Source organism: Heliangelus exortis, chromosome 6 (assembly GCF_036169615.1).
Source record: "Heliangelus exortis chromosome 6, bHelExo1.hap1, whole genome shotgun sequence".
NCBI classification, from domain to species: Eukaryota; Metazoa; Chordata; class Aves; order Apodiformes; family Trochilidae; genus Heliangelus; species Heliangelus exortis.
Window position 1 is genome coordinate 19,844,130 of NC_092427.1, and position 14,953 is coordinate 19,859,082.

A 14,953-nucleotide genomic window follows, 5' to 3' on the forward strand; every position below is an offset into this window, starting at 1 on the left:
CTGTTTAACACCCAAGTGTGTTAAGTACTTGAAAACCACTTATATTTCAAAAAGGAAGGTAAAAGTGTTCCTTAAATTTTGACAGTAACTATTCCGTATTTGTCATTTGTTTATTTTAATATTTGATTGCCCCTATAAGACACATATGCCAGTTAAAACGGACTTGAGGGAGTCCAAGTCAAGATACAGGGCCCAAAGGCTTTGCCAAAGTGAGAGGCTTATGTTGCTGGATGGTTTTGTTTGATAGTAAACGTTTCCACTTCAAAATTAGTTTCTGGAATTTTGTAGCTTCAGTGTTTCATCTTGAGGACCTAATGGTGAAATTGGCCAGAAACCAAACATAAACAGAAGTGAGAAGCATGACTGTAATTTTTCAAGTTAATGGGGCATGAAAGAAAGTAGATGAAGCAGAAGCAATGAATATAAGTGAGATTAAAAACTGTTTTGAAAATCCTGAATGGTTGGCAACATGTAGAAAACTGGTTCTTTGAAAAAAAAGCAACATTTTCCCTCCAGATTTAGAAAGAATTTTAATGCTGTGTTCAATGTCCTGGTGAAAATGAAGTTTTCACGTGGTAATCTGTTGCACTTCGTGGGCATGTCAGTCAGTGCTTTTAGCAGTGGTCAGCTCTGTGCTTCTGAGCAGCTGATCGAGATCAGGAGGCTGCACTGAAAATACCAGCTTTGATTGTCAGATACATTTATTTATTCAAACTTTGAAACGTTTTACTGTTCAGATGGAAAAACTAAAATAATTCTGATTTCTGATGCTTATTATAATGGAGAACTCATTTTATATAGCCACTTACAGAATAGTGAGTTTACATGGGCCTTCTGGGTGTGGTCATCCAATCAGTTCAACCCAGTGAATGGTGCACCTGCCCAAGCCAGGGACTGACAGCTTTTCCAGGAAGATGCTGTGGGAGACTGTGTCAAAAGCTTTGCTGAAGTCGAGGCAGATGACATCCACAGCCTTCCCCTCATCCCCTAGGAGGTTCACCCAGTCAGAGGAAATAGGATTGGTCAGGCAGGACCTTTCTTTCCTAAACCCATGTTGTCTGGGCCTGTTGCCCTGGTTGTCTAGTACATGCCTCTTGATGGCACTCAGGATCATCTGCTCCATAACCTTGCCAGGCACTGTGGTCAGGCTGACAGGCCTATAGTTCCCCAGATCCTCCTTCTGGCCCTCCTTGTGGATGAGTGTCACACTGGCCAACCTCCAGTCACCTGGGACCTCCCTGTTTAGCCAGGACTGGTGAGAAATTATGTAGAGTGGCTTAGCCACTTCTTCTGCCATATTTCTCAGCACTCTAGGAGCACATCCTCTTTATAGGATGAGACCCATCTGGCACCATAGACTTGTTGGGATCTAACTGGCACTGCAGGTCACTACCTCCTCCTGGATTACAGGAGGGGTATTTTGCTCCCCATCCCTGTCTGCCAACTCAGGAGCTCAGTTGTCCTGAGGCTAGCCAGGCTTTTTGTTAAAGACTGAGGCAAAGAAAGTGCTAAGTACCTCAGCCTTTTCCTTGTCTTAATATATTCTCCTCCTCATCCAATAGGGAATGGAGATTTTCCCTGGCCCTCTTTTTGTTATTAATGAATTTATAAAAAAACATTTTTATTATCCTTAACAGAGATGGCCAGAATAAATTCTAACTGAGCTTTTGTATCTCTAATTCTCTTTCAACATGACCTTACAATATCCTTAAACATTTCCTGGTTCACCTGCCCCTTTTTCCAAACTTGATACTCTTGTTTTATTTCTGAGTTCATGGAAAAGCTCCTCTGCTCAACCAGGCTGGTTTTCTCCTCTGGCTTATTTTTTGGCACACGGGGACAGCCTGCTCTTCCACCTTCATCATTTCATTCTCAAAGTAATCTCAGCCTTCCTGTACCCCTTTGTTTTTGAGCGCTGCTTCCCAAGTGACTCTCTGAACCAGCATCCTGAATACACCAAAGTCAGCCCTCTGGAAGTCCGAGGCAGAGGTTTTGGTGACAACCCTCCTAACTTCCCCATGTATTGAAAATTCTGTCATGTCACAGTTGCTGTGCCTGAGAAGCACCAACCACCACATCTTCCAGCAGCCCTTCCCTGTAGGGCACTACCCCTGGTAGGCTCATTTCAGAAACTTTCCGGACTGCCCCCTTTCTGCTGTGTTGTACTTCCAGCAGACATCTGCTGAGTTGAAGTCCCCCACAAGAACAAGGGCCAGTGAACATGAGACATGAGTCACTGGAAAAATGTCTGCTCAGTGTCTTTATCCTGGGCAGGTAGTCTGTAGCAGACTCCCACTAGGATATCTGCCTCACTGGCCTTCCCTTTTACCCATAAACATTCCACCTTGTGCCTAACATTGTGTTCTAGGCAGTCAAAACACTCCTTAAGATACAGCAGTACCCCACCACACCTCTTTCTTCCAGTCTGTAGAGTGGTCTCCAGAGTGGTTGTGCTGGCAGAGATGAGTTGAGCTACAAGGTGGAAGAGAGAATAATGTGTTCCTGCCAGTGGAGGGTTTCTGAAGTGGATTTAATGCTTTTTCATTCAAACTTACCTTGATTTATATTTTCCTTTGGCAAAATGAAGGCAAAAGTTTTGTTGGAACTGACATTTTATGTTGATAAATATTTTTATCCAAGATCTTTACATAAAGCACATTTTCCCCAGGAAAGGTATCCCCTTTACAGTAATTTTTAGTCACTGAAGCTGTAAGTCATGTTATCTGGAGCTTCAGAACTATTTCAGTAGATGTTTTTGCAAAGTTTCTTCAGTATGCATATTTAAAAAGAAAAAATTCTCAAAGCTTTTTTCTATACAGGAATTATTTATAGAATGAGAGTATTTGTGGAAATGAAAGCTGAATAGCTGGTTGGTCACATCAGTGGCTATTTTAGTTACTATAAGTTCAGAAATAGTAGTTGTATGGCCTTCCCATAGGAACTCTGATACAAGAATTTAAATCATTCTGGGAAATTTCCTTGGATACAAACACCAAACATTGAGGTGCAGTTACCAGTTGAGGTCAGGCTTGGCTTTTCTCAGATCCTGCTATAGCTGTAGACAAAGCAAACATAATTAGTGTTTTTCTGTCCCTCCCTGTTGCTGATGAAGTTCCCTGCCTGACAGACTCCTGCTCATACCACAGCACTTGCCCTACTGTTAGCCCAGCTGCTTCTTCAGTGCACTTGCTCATTCTCTTCAGTAACTGGAAAAAACTCAGCAATTGTACTGTTTGTTTACCCTCTCTTTTCTTTTGCAAATTTGTTCTCAGACATCAAAAGGGAAACTTATGTATGGCTATCGAATGTTAAGTAATAATAGATGGGTTTTCTGGTACTCCTGTAGGAGGCAGTAAAGTCCTGACCCTTCAGAATAGTTGCTTCAAGTAAACAGGTTTTTCTGTCCCTCAGGTGTCCCGAAATCCTTGTAGTGCAGGTGGCTTTTGTGGAGTGTCTGGCAGGTCATTGCAGGCAGCCTCCTGAAGCAGTAGCTAGGTGAGGAAAAACTCTGCTGGTTGTACCATTCCTGAACTTCTTAGTGGCACTATGACAGCAGGGCCTGTGGGTGACAGAGCTTTGTACAGAAGCTGTATGTGGGTGCTTGTTCATCCACTAAACTAGCATATTATGTATTTAGTGTATTTCTACTCATTTAGGTGTTCATTCTGCTGTGTGTATGGTGCTCTGAGAGCAGACCACCAAATGTTGCAATGCTGTATCTAGGTGCTCCAAAATGCTGTATCTAGGTCATATCTGTGGAGAATGCCAGATGGAGTTTCTCTAGACATCCTGTGCTGCAAAGAAGTTTTAATTAGGGGCCTAATGATCATTCCCAATCTGTAGGAAGAAAGAAGATGCTGTTTTAAAAATGAATTGCATCAGCAAATGAGAAAGATGAGACAAAGGTACATTTCAAAAAAGAATCTTCAATGCTTCTCTGCCAAATTCTGGCTGCTGGTGTCCCCAGTTGGAAATGTACTGAGAGCTCTGGGCCTTTGGGAAGCTGGAAGGGTGTTAATGAGGCTTGGCTGATATGCTCAGGCACTTTGAGCTCTATCAGTGGAAATTTTATACTTTTATTGTGTGTTAACTTAATCTGCAGTCTCAAGTTCACAGTGAGGTATACAAAGAGGCAAAGGGAGGAGTTCTGTAGCATATTTTTATGAGGAACAGACAGAAAGCAAGCTAAAAAGTCCATTGTTTTCTCAAAACCTAAATATCCTGGCTTTTGTATGTTCAACATTTTTTGCTCTTACTTCTACTTTTGTAATAGGAAAAAAATCAAATCTACAAGATGCTATTTTTAATAATCTTGAATTTAGTTTTGAGCTGCACTAATGGTAATGGCATATTTTATCTTTTTAAAAAAGTATGGGAATGAGATTAGCAGCACAGTTAAGATGGAATAGTCTGCTCCAGTATGGTCATCCTGTTCCTAGTCTCGACACTGAACAAGGAGTAACAGTAGTCATAGTTCATCTCCTTGGATAAAAAGCTGAATGCATTCAATAAATAACTATATGAGTAGCCTATATGGTCTAATAATTTACTGTAATTTTAAAATTACTCAATACGTCTATCCTGGAAGTTAGTAAAACCTGATGCCTCAAGATTTTTGCTTTAACCCTATCATTCTGGTAGCAGAAGCTACTGGTGGTGATGAAGTTTTGCAGTTTGCTACTTTGTTGTAGAGTTTTCAGGGTTAGACTACTTTGGGTTAGAGGAAGGCATGACTGTGAAATGATTCTTCAAGGAGTTTTCCAGACTTTCTAATTTAGATTATTACTTTTGCTTTCATGAATGTGGGCGACTTCAGCTCATTTCTAAATTATGGCCTCATCTAAAGGATTTTTTCTGCTCGTTATTGCTGGTGTTTTGACCTGAAAGGTTCAGGAATGCCTTAACTGACTACATCTCTATGACTTCAACCTGCAGGTCATGTAGAACTCCTATACAGCATGTGTGTAGGTAGGAAAGTCGGTATCTTAATTATATTTGTTAAAATACAGAAGTGTGTATTACAGTCTATAAGGAGCTTTTTCCTCCTATAAATAGTCTCTCTTACTCAGAGTAGTCTTCATCATGGTTTCCACTTGGGGATGTGTGATGCTGAGTTTGCCTGTAAAGCCTTAAAAAGTTCAGCTTGCAACCTGCAGGAAGAGGGCTGTGAGACCCTGCTGCTTGTCCTGAACTTGTGTCCCTGGAGGCTTGAGATGCATCTGCTACAGCTGTTGCAGAACCTCCCCGAGCAGACAGACTGAAACTTACTTCACTTTTCTATCCCTGCTTCTAAAGGTGCTGAAGTCCTTTCACAGAAAAAGAGTACAATAACCTTCTTGATTCCTAATTAGATATTCCACCAAAAGTATCCTTTTTTTTGGATTGAAGTGTGCCAGATTTGGTGGGAGATAGGTCATTCTGCAAGATGGTTTCTTTCCCAAAGGTTTTAAGCTGTAGAATGTGTATCTATGTGCTGGAGGGAAAATGAAGTTTCAGTGTTGAGACTGTCATAAGGAGTTCTGTGACAGTTTAATGAAAATAACTTTTTGACAAAGGTTGAGCACAGATAATGAACTATATAATGACAGTGTATAGACTATAATTTCAGGAAGACATGCCAATTTTTGTGCTTTAAAATCCTGTTTCCAGGTATAGTACAAGAGGTCAATAATTCTGCTGCAGTTACTTCCTAATTTCTTCATGTTTTCTTAGAAGATTTCTGACAAGGGTTATTTAACCAGAAGTTGCACTGTATGATATATGTGTCTTTTTTTCCAGTTTATTGAGAGAACACTCAATTGATGGCACTGGCTGGGCTCCAACTAGAACATTAAAGGTACAGCTTCCTTTTAGATCCGTACATCAAGCTGTCTTTCAAAATAGTTTTATGGACTTAAGTAGAACTAAGCTTTTTGTCTTCCAACAACTGACTGTTAATACTGAAACAAGTACAGTGCTAAGTGATTCTAGAAATGTTTGCTAGTGTTAGTGTAGCTGCACAAATACTCCTTTGACTGATAAAAGGTTTTGCAAATCGTCTGACTGCAGGTCACTTTTTTTTTCTTTTTGTAACTTGGACAGAAATTTTAGAGCATGATGTGGGCAGGACAAACAGTAATCCATAACCCTTATGATTTCCATTGTGTTGACATTCCTGATAAATCCTGATAAATAAGTCTTTCTCACTCCAGGTTCCTCTGAGGAACTTGGAAAAATGAAAGGCAAGATGCACTTGGGAGAAACACAAAGTGGAACAGAATCAGCACATTGTAGTTGCTGCAATGTCTGGAATTTTATTTTATCCCCCATGTTCAAAGAGGGGAGTAGTGCATCTGCACTTAATTAATGCATAAAGCAGAGCACCTTTGGCTGTTATAGTCACTCCAGCAGGAGAAACTAACTGCCTCTCACCTTTAACCTTGCCTCAAATCCCATTTTATTGGAGTCATTAAAATGTAACTGAAATCTGGCTCCTGTAAAATTACTGGTAACTGTGTCACTGTGGTTGCAGAATGACTTCAGAGGTTGGTCCCACCACCACTGGGCAGTGTCAGCAAATTCAGAGTTATGGTTCTTGTAGGAAGTATTCTTAAGGAGACTGTCACAAAGGATGTGTGCCTCAGTGCAGTGGCTGCTCTTGCCTTGCTACAACAAGTGGTGGGTTTTCCCTTTACTGTTTCGAGGCCTTTTTGCCAGGAGAGTATTGTGGAGCACATTCATCTCCTCTTTGCTTTTGCCAGGAACCCTGCCAGAACTGGGTCTTAAAGAACATGAGCTACATGAGGAAGATGAAGGGTACAGATATCAGGTGTTTGTTTCTTTTCAAAAGGCAAATGAGAATGAGTTTTATCTAATATTTGATTTCCTTTTTGGCACTAGGAATAAGATCTCTGACTCCATATGTAAAATCCCTTCATGAGCTTCCAGATTTCTTGAAAGTGAAGCAGAATTACTGTGTGGTGTGTTGTAGGTTTCTTTAAAACCCTTTCCCTATTTTTTATCAGTTAGTATGGTTTTCTTTGGGGCCCTCACTACAAGAAGGACATGGACAGGCTGGTGTGTGCTCAAGGAAAGGCAAAGCTGAAGAAGGTTCTGGAGCATAAATCTTATGAGGAGCAGCTGAGGAAACTGTAGTCAGTCTGGAGAAAAGGAGGTTGAGGGAACACCTCCTCTGAAAAGGGGTTGGAGCTGGAGGGGGATGTTGGTTGGTCTCTTCTCTCAAGTAACAAAAGATAGAATAAGAGGATTTGTGTACTATATTTGTGACAAAAATTGGCAAGTATTACTAATTTAGCCATTCTGAGTGCACTACTAAAACCACTGTTTTACATAACACACAACCTCAAAACCCCTGCCCAAACCAGCTCTGCTGTATGCTACTGCATGGAGTTGTTACGTGGTTAATTTTTTAGAAGGGTAAGTTTTAGAAGCTTTAGATTGTCTGACCTTCTGTGTCCTTGTGGTGGCAGCAGAGCTCTTACATGAAAATTGCTTCAAAACAAACTGCTGTGAGTTTAACACTTTCTTTAGCATCAAGTGGGTAGAAACTTAAAGAGGCTTTTAAATTATGCCTTTTAATGTTCTGAAATAAAAAAAAAATCTCTAATACACTTGAAAATTCGTCTGATGAAATGTGTTTTAAGATTGTAGAGAATTCTTGAGGGGGAAGAAAGCTAACTCAATTTTATTTCCTAGCATTTTGGTGCACTTGGTGTCATTTTAACCGTGACTGAATTCTCTAAGCTACTCAGTGTTGAGCATTATCTTTTTTTCCACTTCTTCCTGCTATGGAATGCATTTCCATGGACCACTGAACAGCAGCTTATATACCAGTGAAGGCATTAAAGAATATGCTTTTACTGAATTCCTTTATTAGATAATTTTAAAAATTGGGTTGTGAGGACAGTTGAGCTTTAACTATGAAACAGATCTATATATGATCTTTTAATCACTGTTGATGTGATTGTAAATGGGTTTTTTATCCATAGAAACACGCCTGAATCCTAAATTTCTAGATAATTTCTCATAGCAGTTTGCTTATGGATTGTTTAAAAGTGATGCAATGCTTTCTAATTCATCTTTGTTATCTTTCACTTAGTTATAGCTAGCTATGAGTTAGCAACTGGAGCTTTTTGTCTCCATATTTTGTTCTGCATCCTTTTATTGCATCATATTTTCTAAAACAGAGTATTCATAAAACAAAGAGCTGCTGAAGTTTTTCTGGTCCTCTGCTTAGTCTGAGCTTGCTTTTCACCTTCTTCTACATGAATTTATGATCAAAACTAAAGTTTCCCAGGTGGAAATCAAATAGCTGATTTTAATTCTATTCTGTTCTCAGATTTTTGTCACTGAAGATAGTACCTTTTAAATACCTAATATGAAATAACACTATTCCTGTTGTTCTAATACACTGGTTTTTCCTCCTCAATAATTCCAATTTAAAACTCAGAAGTGTTTCAGCATCTCCTTTTAGTTCTCAACAGGCACTTCCATGTTGCCAGGAGTATCATCTGCTTAGTTAAGATAAGGCTCCCTAGTATTTATCAGGTTTCTCTGTAATACTTGCTTCCAGTTTGCTATAAAATTCTCAGGTGATTGATTTTTAAAAAAATAACGATTTGGTTCTGTGTGTTGAGATCACATAATTGATTCTAAAAGTCAGACTGTCCCTGATGCAATTGTTTCTAGCAAATTGCAAGTGGAAACCGGTCAGTGACTGATTTTGAACCATAAAAAAATTACCAATGCCCACCTGTGCAACTCTGCTGTGACTGACTCTGGAGGGCTGAGCATACTGACATTAAAAGCAGCATTTTTAAAACTTAAGATGAATGTTCACAAGGAATATTTAGTCTTTTTTTTGTGTAACCTTGGTGAAGCTATAGTGGGTTTCAGATGGTTAGAGAACTATTTACTGTATAATTTTCATCTTTACTTATAGTGTGTATATACTTTTAATTTCTTCTTTGAGATACTTTAAAGATATGTTTTTTGTCATTTTCATGTTACTGCATTCAGAAGAGTCAGCAGGAATGGGAAATATCTAGATAGTCTTAAACTATAGATATACAGAAAGCTTTTCATACCTACCTATAGGAAAACAGTATTTTTTGAGGCATTCCTTTCCATAACTTCAGATTTTAAGAAATACCTGTGTTATTAACCTAATCTAAAACGAGTTAAGAGTTGTTTACACTAAACTGTTACTATTTGGAGTTTATCCATAGGACAATTGCTTATTTAATACTCAATGGGAAAATATCCCTTATTTGTTTTGCTGTTGTTTCCATACAGGAAAATTACTTTAGCTGATACCATGCAAATGTCAAGTTGTAATTTCTTGGAATAATAAATCAGAGGGTATTGATTTAATTTTTCCATTTTACCTCAAGGTTTAAGCATAAGTCTGAGAAATTTTTAAAAACTTCAAGATAAGCACAAAACTTGTATTCATCTTAATGAAAACAGGTTATGTGCTGTCAAAGATGTGTGTAATTAGTGCAGGGCTGTATCAGCAAAAGAACTGTCACTGTCTTCAGAACAAATAAAACATGTAAACCTGCATGTTCTGCATTACTCTTATTAATTCTTACCTCTGATACTGTACTGCTCTTTTCTCAGTCATTGTTCTGCTACAGATGTATTCAGATTCTGGTTTGGAATAGGTCTTTGTCTTGTATGTAGGAATTTCAAACCATGTGCTTGTAAAAGCTGCTGCCCTGGATGGAATCTGTTTCTCCCTTCGACTGGTAAAGGAGAAAGTCACCAAAAGAACAAAGCTTAAAGCTTCATGGCAGTGGCAGGGAGCACAAATGCCCGGAGGAGAAATTACTGGGAAGTCAAGCAGGGCTTAGCAAGGAGATTGAATTCTTGATTAGTCTTACATCCATCTCCTGAGTTCTTCCCTGTCATTAACACCAAGGTTACAAAACCAAATACCTAAGAAACTACAAGTGCCATCTAACCAGGCAAACGGACTCTATCAAGGTGTCTGAACCTTAGGGTACTGGGGAGAACAAATTGACCCACGTGTGGTTGCACTTTTTCAGTGAGTACAGGTTTCAAATCCTATGTTAAACAGAACAGATGGTGGGTTTTGGTTTTGGTTTTTTTGTTTGTGTTTGTTTTGTGGTTTTGTTTGTTTTGTTTGCTTGTTTTTTTGTGGTGTCCTCACCAGTCTTCTCTGGTGTCAGACAAGAGTGGATTCAGGTGGATGTTGTCTCAGCCAATGTGTCTGTGCTTCCTGCACTGTTGCCCACTGAGGACTGACACCACATTCCTCCTTGTGCTGTTTCCAGGAGGTACAGTAGTGCTTGTCACCCACACCTGCTGCCTGCCAGATCAGTGCTCAGCACAGTGGGAGGAATGGATGGACAGGAGGAGAGGGCTAAATTTAACTCTGTGTTTGCAAGCTGTTCCAGAAGGACTCCCAGAAAGAGCTGACACCCAGGGACTGGGCTTTTTCTTGCTCTGAGGAGCAAGACATGCAGAATAAGTTTCTGGTAGTCTTCGCTTTCTCAGCTGTGAAGGTGGCTGGCTGTAGAGTTTATGGGTGACCTTTGGGCTGTTCAGAGGAGGACTGTTCCTCCTTGCTCTTAGTACTCCCTCTGGGATCATACCCAAGCTCACCTTCATTTGCAGAGCAGTCTGTCTTCCCTGCATCCAGAGAGCACTTGGAGGTCCAGCTCTGTATGTTGATCTCATGGAGGCTCCTGGCACTCCATGGCACATTGCCTTCTCCTCTACTATACTCGTAGCTTAGTAGAAACAGGTCAGTGCAAGTGTTTAGTCTTACCCTTTATTATCTGAAGGCTTAGTCTTTGTTTGCTGGAAGGGTTTGAGGTGAGCATTGTGGGTCTTGATCAAAAGGATCTCTGAAGGAGAGAAAGGCAAGTGTGGTGGCCATTGCATGTTCCTCAAAGTTTGGGCACTGATCTGCTGTAAACTGTTTTATGATGCAAGTTTACTTTAAAGTTCTTTGAAAGCTGTGATCTCTTCTTGCCAGCACAGCAGAAGTTTTTCAGCCTAGTGATCTTGGGGCATAGATAAACAACAATCAAGAAGCTTTATACTGCACTCTCAACTGAGATCTGTTTCCAGTCCTCTAAATTGTGGTGGTTTTTGTCAGCCTCACCAAAATGCAGTTGTCCTGAGGCTTGAGAGCAGGGGTTTCCTCTTTCATCTGTGATTGTGGCACTGATCCTTTGTGGCAGTCATGAGATGACTTACTACCACTGGTTCCTGGTGGTTTGAGCCCTCTTGCAGCTCAGATTTACAGTGTCCCTCTTTCAGGACCTAAGTTGCATGTGTTTTTATTTTCTGGGATACTGGCACTGCAGAAGATAACTCAAAGGAAGCAGTGAAGTACATACAGAAGAAACAGTAACTTATAAAGAATGTAGGAAGTGGCAGCAGAGGATAGAAGCAGGTACAGAAGAAAGGTTTTGAAACCTGTAAATGGGTATGCAGGGAAGGACAACAGAGTCACAACTACCTGAGAACTGCTGGTTGTCTGTGGACATGAGAGGACATGTACCATTTGTCTTTTTCCATAATGTAAGAAGTATTTAAAGGTGTTTTAGGAGTTCCTGTTGCCTCAGAGCCACCGTTTTGGAATGGGTTGGAGGGTGATGTCCAGTTTACATCCCTGCCAGGTGCTGAAACCCACCTGATACCCATCTGCAGTAGGACATTTGGCCTGACTATAGCCAGATGTTTACTTTGCAAACACCAGAACTGCTCTGACCCCATAGACCCAGAGACAGGAGGGGATGGTGCTGCTGCTCTGAAGTGAACAGGGACCCCCAGCTCATCAGTGTCTGCTTGTGGTGCTGGCATCTGGCCTGATCAGCACCAGGGGCTGGGGAGGGCTTGCTTGTGCTCAGCAAAAAACATTGTGGGGGGAGATTTACTGCTCAAAACCAATGGGGCTTCTGAACACCCTTGGGTGGGTATTTGTAGCTGTTGAAAAAGGCAGAGCTTTACCATAGGATACCCTTCTATGGCTGAAGGCTTCCCCTGTAAAATGAATACAAAGAAAAAAATGCCATATAAAAGGCATGCGTATCTTTTAATACCTTTGCTCTGTAAAGTGCTTAAAATGCCTATTGTTACTGCTGTCATTTCTTTGCCTGCCTTCTCCAGCTCTAAAAATTGAATAAGCAGCAGACAAAAAACCTCTAGACCCAGTATTTGGTAAAGAGAACTTAGAAGACACTGAATACAATCTTTTATGTTGATCTGATGGTAAGAAAAGAATAAACTTCAGGAAATTTTTTTGCAGGTATCTGTCATCTTGAGTTTTGATTTTTAGAAATTGGCTTTATGAGTTTCGTAAACTTATTTTTTTTCTTTGTACATGCCTGTGCTGCTGAAAATACTGAGACAAATCAATGTGTTTTTAATAACCCTTACTTCATAAAAGATTTGCAAAAATTCTATTTTTCTCTCGAATTGCTTCTGGCAAAACCAAATATTTGTTTTAAATACAGTTGCTGATATTACTAGCATGTTTTTAAAGTGATGTGTCAGAACAGTGCAGTACATTACTGAGTCTAATTAAACCATGCTTGTTTTCCCCAAATTGTGGATTTCTCAATACACAACTTGTGTCAACTTTAATCAATTGAACAGACTGGTCTCTGGAGTGCTATCACTTTAGTGTTCTTAATCACTGTGGTGTAGCTCATTAAGAAGCTATTACAGAATTCCCCTGGGAACAATTTATAAAATATCTGCTTTCTGTGAGGTAACTGAGGAAACCTTGGGGACAGTAACAAAAGTAAGGGATTTTAGAAGAGTGCTTCTGCATACTTGGCAAGTCACAACTGTCTTGTTCTGAGAGAGGAACAGATTGGAATTGTTCCTATTTTCTTCCCTTTAGTATATATCTGAGCACAGAAAAAAAAAAGTTTTCCATCTTTCTTCCTTCCTTTGTGTTTGCTAACTGGAGCAGTTAATGCCATTTAAATTGCCCAGAGCCCTCTGAGTAAGCTACTGTCTTGTGTTTGGGTGGGAAGCAGGAGCTGGGATTGCAGGCACATGAGAATTAAGATGGCCTTTGTGGCTGATTTAAGACAGTTGATGCCTTATTAATCACATTTTTTCCAGGTGGAACTAGTTTTTTTTATCTGCCACAGGAATTTTGCAAGGTACTGTGTACCTGCAATATTACAGAGGAGTAGGATGGGGAGAGGAAATGCAAAGAGAGAACTTTTTGAGAGAGGACTGCTAAAAGCTTTCTACCATTCCTGTCATGAAAACATACTTTTTTTTTCTTTTTTTCTTAACCTCGTGGACCAGTGGTAAGTTTTGTTGAGACAGTGACATGGCAGTGGTTTCAGACAGGTGGTTAGTCCATGGGGAGGAACTGGAAGTGTTTTTGGAGGCATATTGATGAGGTGTAAGGTGTCCAACAGAACCTGGGGAAGCTGAGGCTGGGTGAGGTGAAGGACACTTGGTTTTCTAGAGAAAGAAGCTGAGCTTGATGGAAGAAAGTAAATGGAAGTGAAAACCATCTTGGTGTGTCAGCAGACAAGATAGCAGAGAGCTGCCCCAGGAGACAGCCAGGCAGTGGCCTGAACTTTCAGCATGCTGAGTTTTAGGATGTAATTTCAAGCCCTTTTCCAACCCATGATGTACAAAGCTTAGCACTTGTTTTATTGGAGTTGCTGCTTTAGTTTGTAAAAGTTAGTTGAGACATCTGCTTGTCTAAATGATTGCTGCTCCTTGCCTTTTGATGGCTATAGAACATTATTAGATTTAATAAAAATGTATATCAAGATAAAATTAAACTTAATATATTTCTGTGGGAATTATGAATTTACTTCAGGTAATCTACTGATAAAGCTGAATGCTAGCTGACCAGGTTATATTATTGTAGAAAGATATTGAAATTAGATTCTTCTTTGTGAAATCCACATTCTTGGCTAAATGACTAATGACACAACTATCATCCAGCATCCTGTAGATTGAGATAGAAGTAGTCTACTGTGCTTGTGAAACTCCTGAAGACTCTTCTGACACCAAACAACAGGAGGTTGATTTGGGTTCATCTAAGCAGTGTCCAGGCCTTTTGCGTGTAAATAGCAAGCTCAAGGAACTAAGGGCCTTGCAGGTGGAAATTGGCTAAGACCCTCTAGAATTGCCACCCAGCATTATGCAGAACAACTTCCTGGAAGACCACAGAAGACCCTCCACCTAAGAATGCAAATATTACAATAGGTTCCAGGAAATCTGTATATTACAATGAGTTTCATAAATATGTATCTAGTAGCACAATATAGAAGTCTTGCCAGTTATCACTTATGGCATACATGACTTTGAGAACTATTTCTTGTGCACCCTGTGCTGCACTAAAGAATGCCTGCCTTGTAAAACTTAGACTAGTGTTAAAGGGTTCTTTCAGTGCCTGAATTTTACAGTATCACATCTAGGATTTTGAGTCATTGCTCTTGAGCTTCAAACATTGCTGCACTGGCACATTCTCTTTTTCCCCCTCATTTGGTGTGCAGTAAATAAGGGGTTTCAATCTAACTTGTTACTCAGGTGCAACACAAAATTATATGAGAATGAAAAAAGGGGGGATTATAAACAGTTATAAATAGCAGTGTGTTGAATCTTCTGACTTGCTTTTATTGACTACCCTGTGCTTGACCTTATAATGGTGACAGTGCCATGGAACAGAATATGTTTCCTTCACGACACCCTCTTCCACTTATCTTCTGTGAATTTATCCAGGTTCTGCTTTGCTTGGGAACCTCAGCTCTTTACTTCACATTTCACACTTGAATCACCTGAACTAACATAATGGAGGAGAATTAAAAACTCTTGTATACCCGAGACCTGCTGCTGGCTTGTGAAGGCATCTAACTTTGTGGGTGACACCTGTGCTGATTCAAAGTCTTGGGGGGACAGGGAGAGGGCCTGTCTGGGCACAGCTGGAGCAGAAACC

General features: G+C 40.1%; 2 protein-coding genes across 9 annotated transcripts in view; one reads left to right on the plus strand and one right to left on the minus strand.

Annotated features, from left to right (window-relative positions):
- CMKLR2 (chemerin chemokine-like receptor 2) overlaps window positions 1-14,953 on the minus strand; it is a 116,040-nt gene that overhangs the window by 62,989 nt on the left and 38,098 nt on the right. The gene's annotated exons all lie outside the window — the stretch shown is intronic.
- Window positions 1-14,953, plus strand: part of UBE2F (ubiquitin conjugating enzyme E2 F (putative)) — a 64,025-nt gene that overhangs the window by 19,210 nt on the left and 29,862 nt on the right. For all 8 annotated transcript variants that reach the window (XR_011726510.1, XR_011726511.1, XR_011726509.1 and 5 more), the window contains one exon: window positions 5,779-5,836. Coding sequence is in view for 5 of the 8 variants with exons in the window: in XM_071747058.1 (XP_071603159.1) it covers window positions 5,779-5,836 (58 nt within the window). In the remaining 3 variants the exon portion in view is untranslated. The remainder of the gene's footprint in view (window positions 1-5,778; window positions 5,837-14,953) is intronic.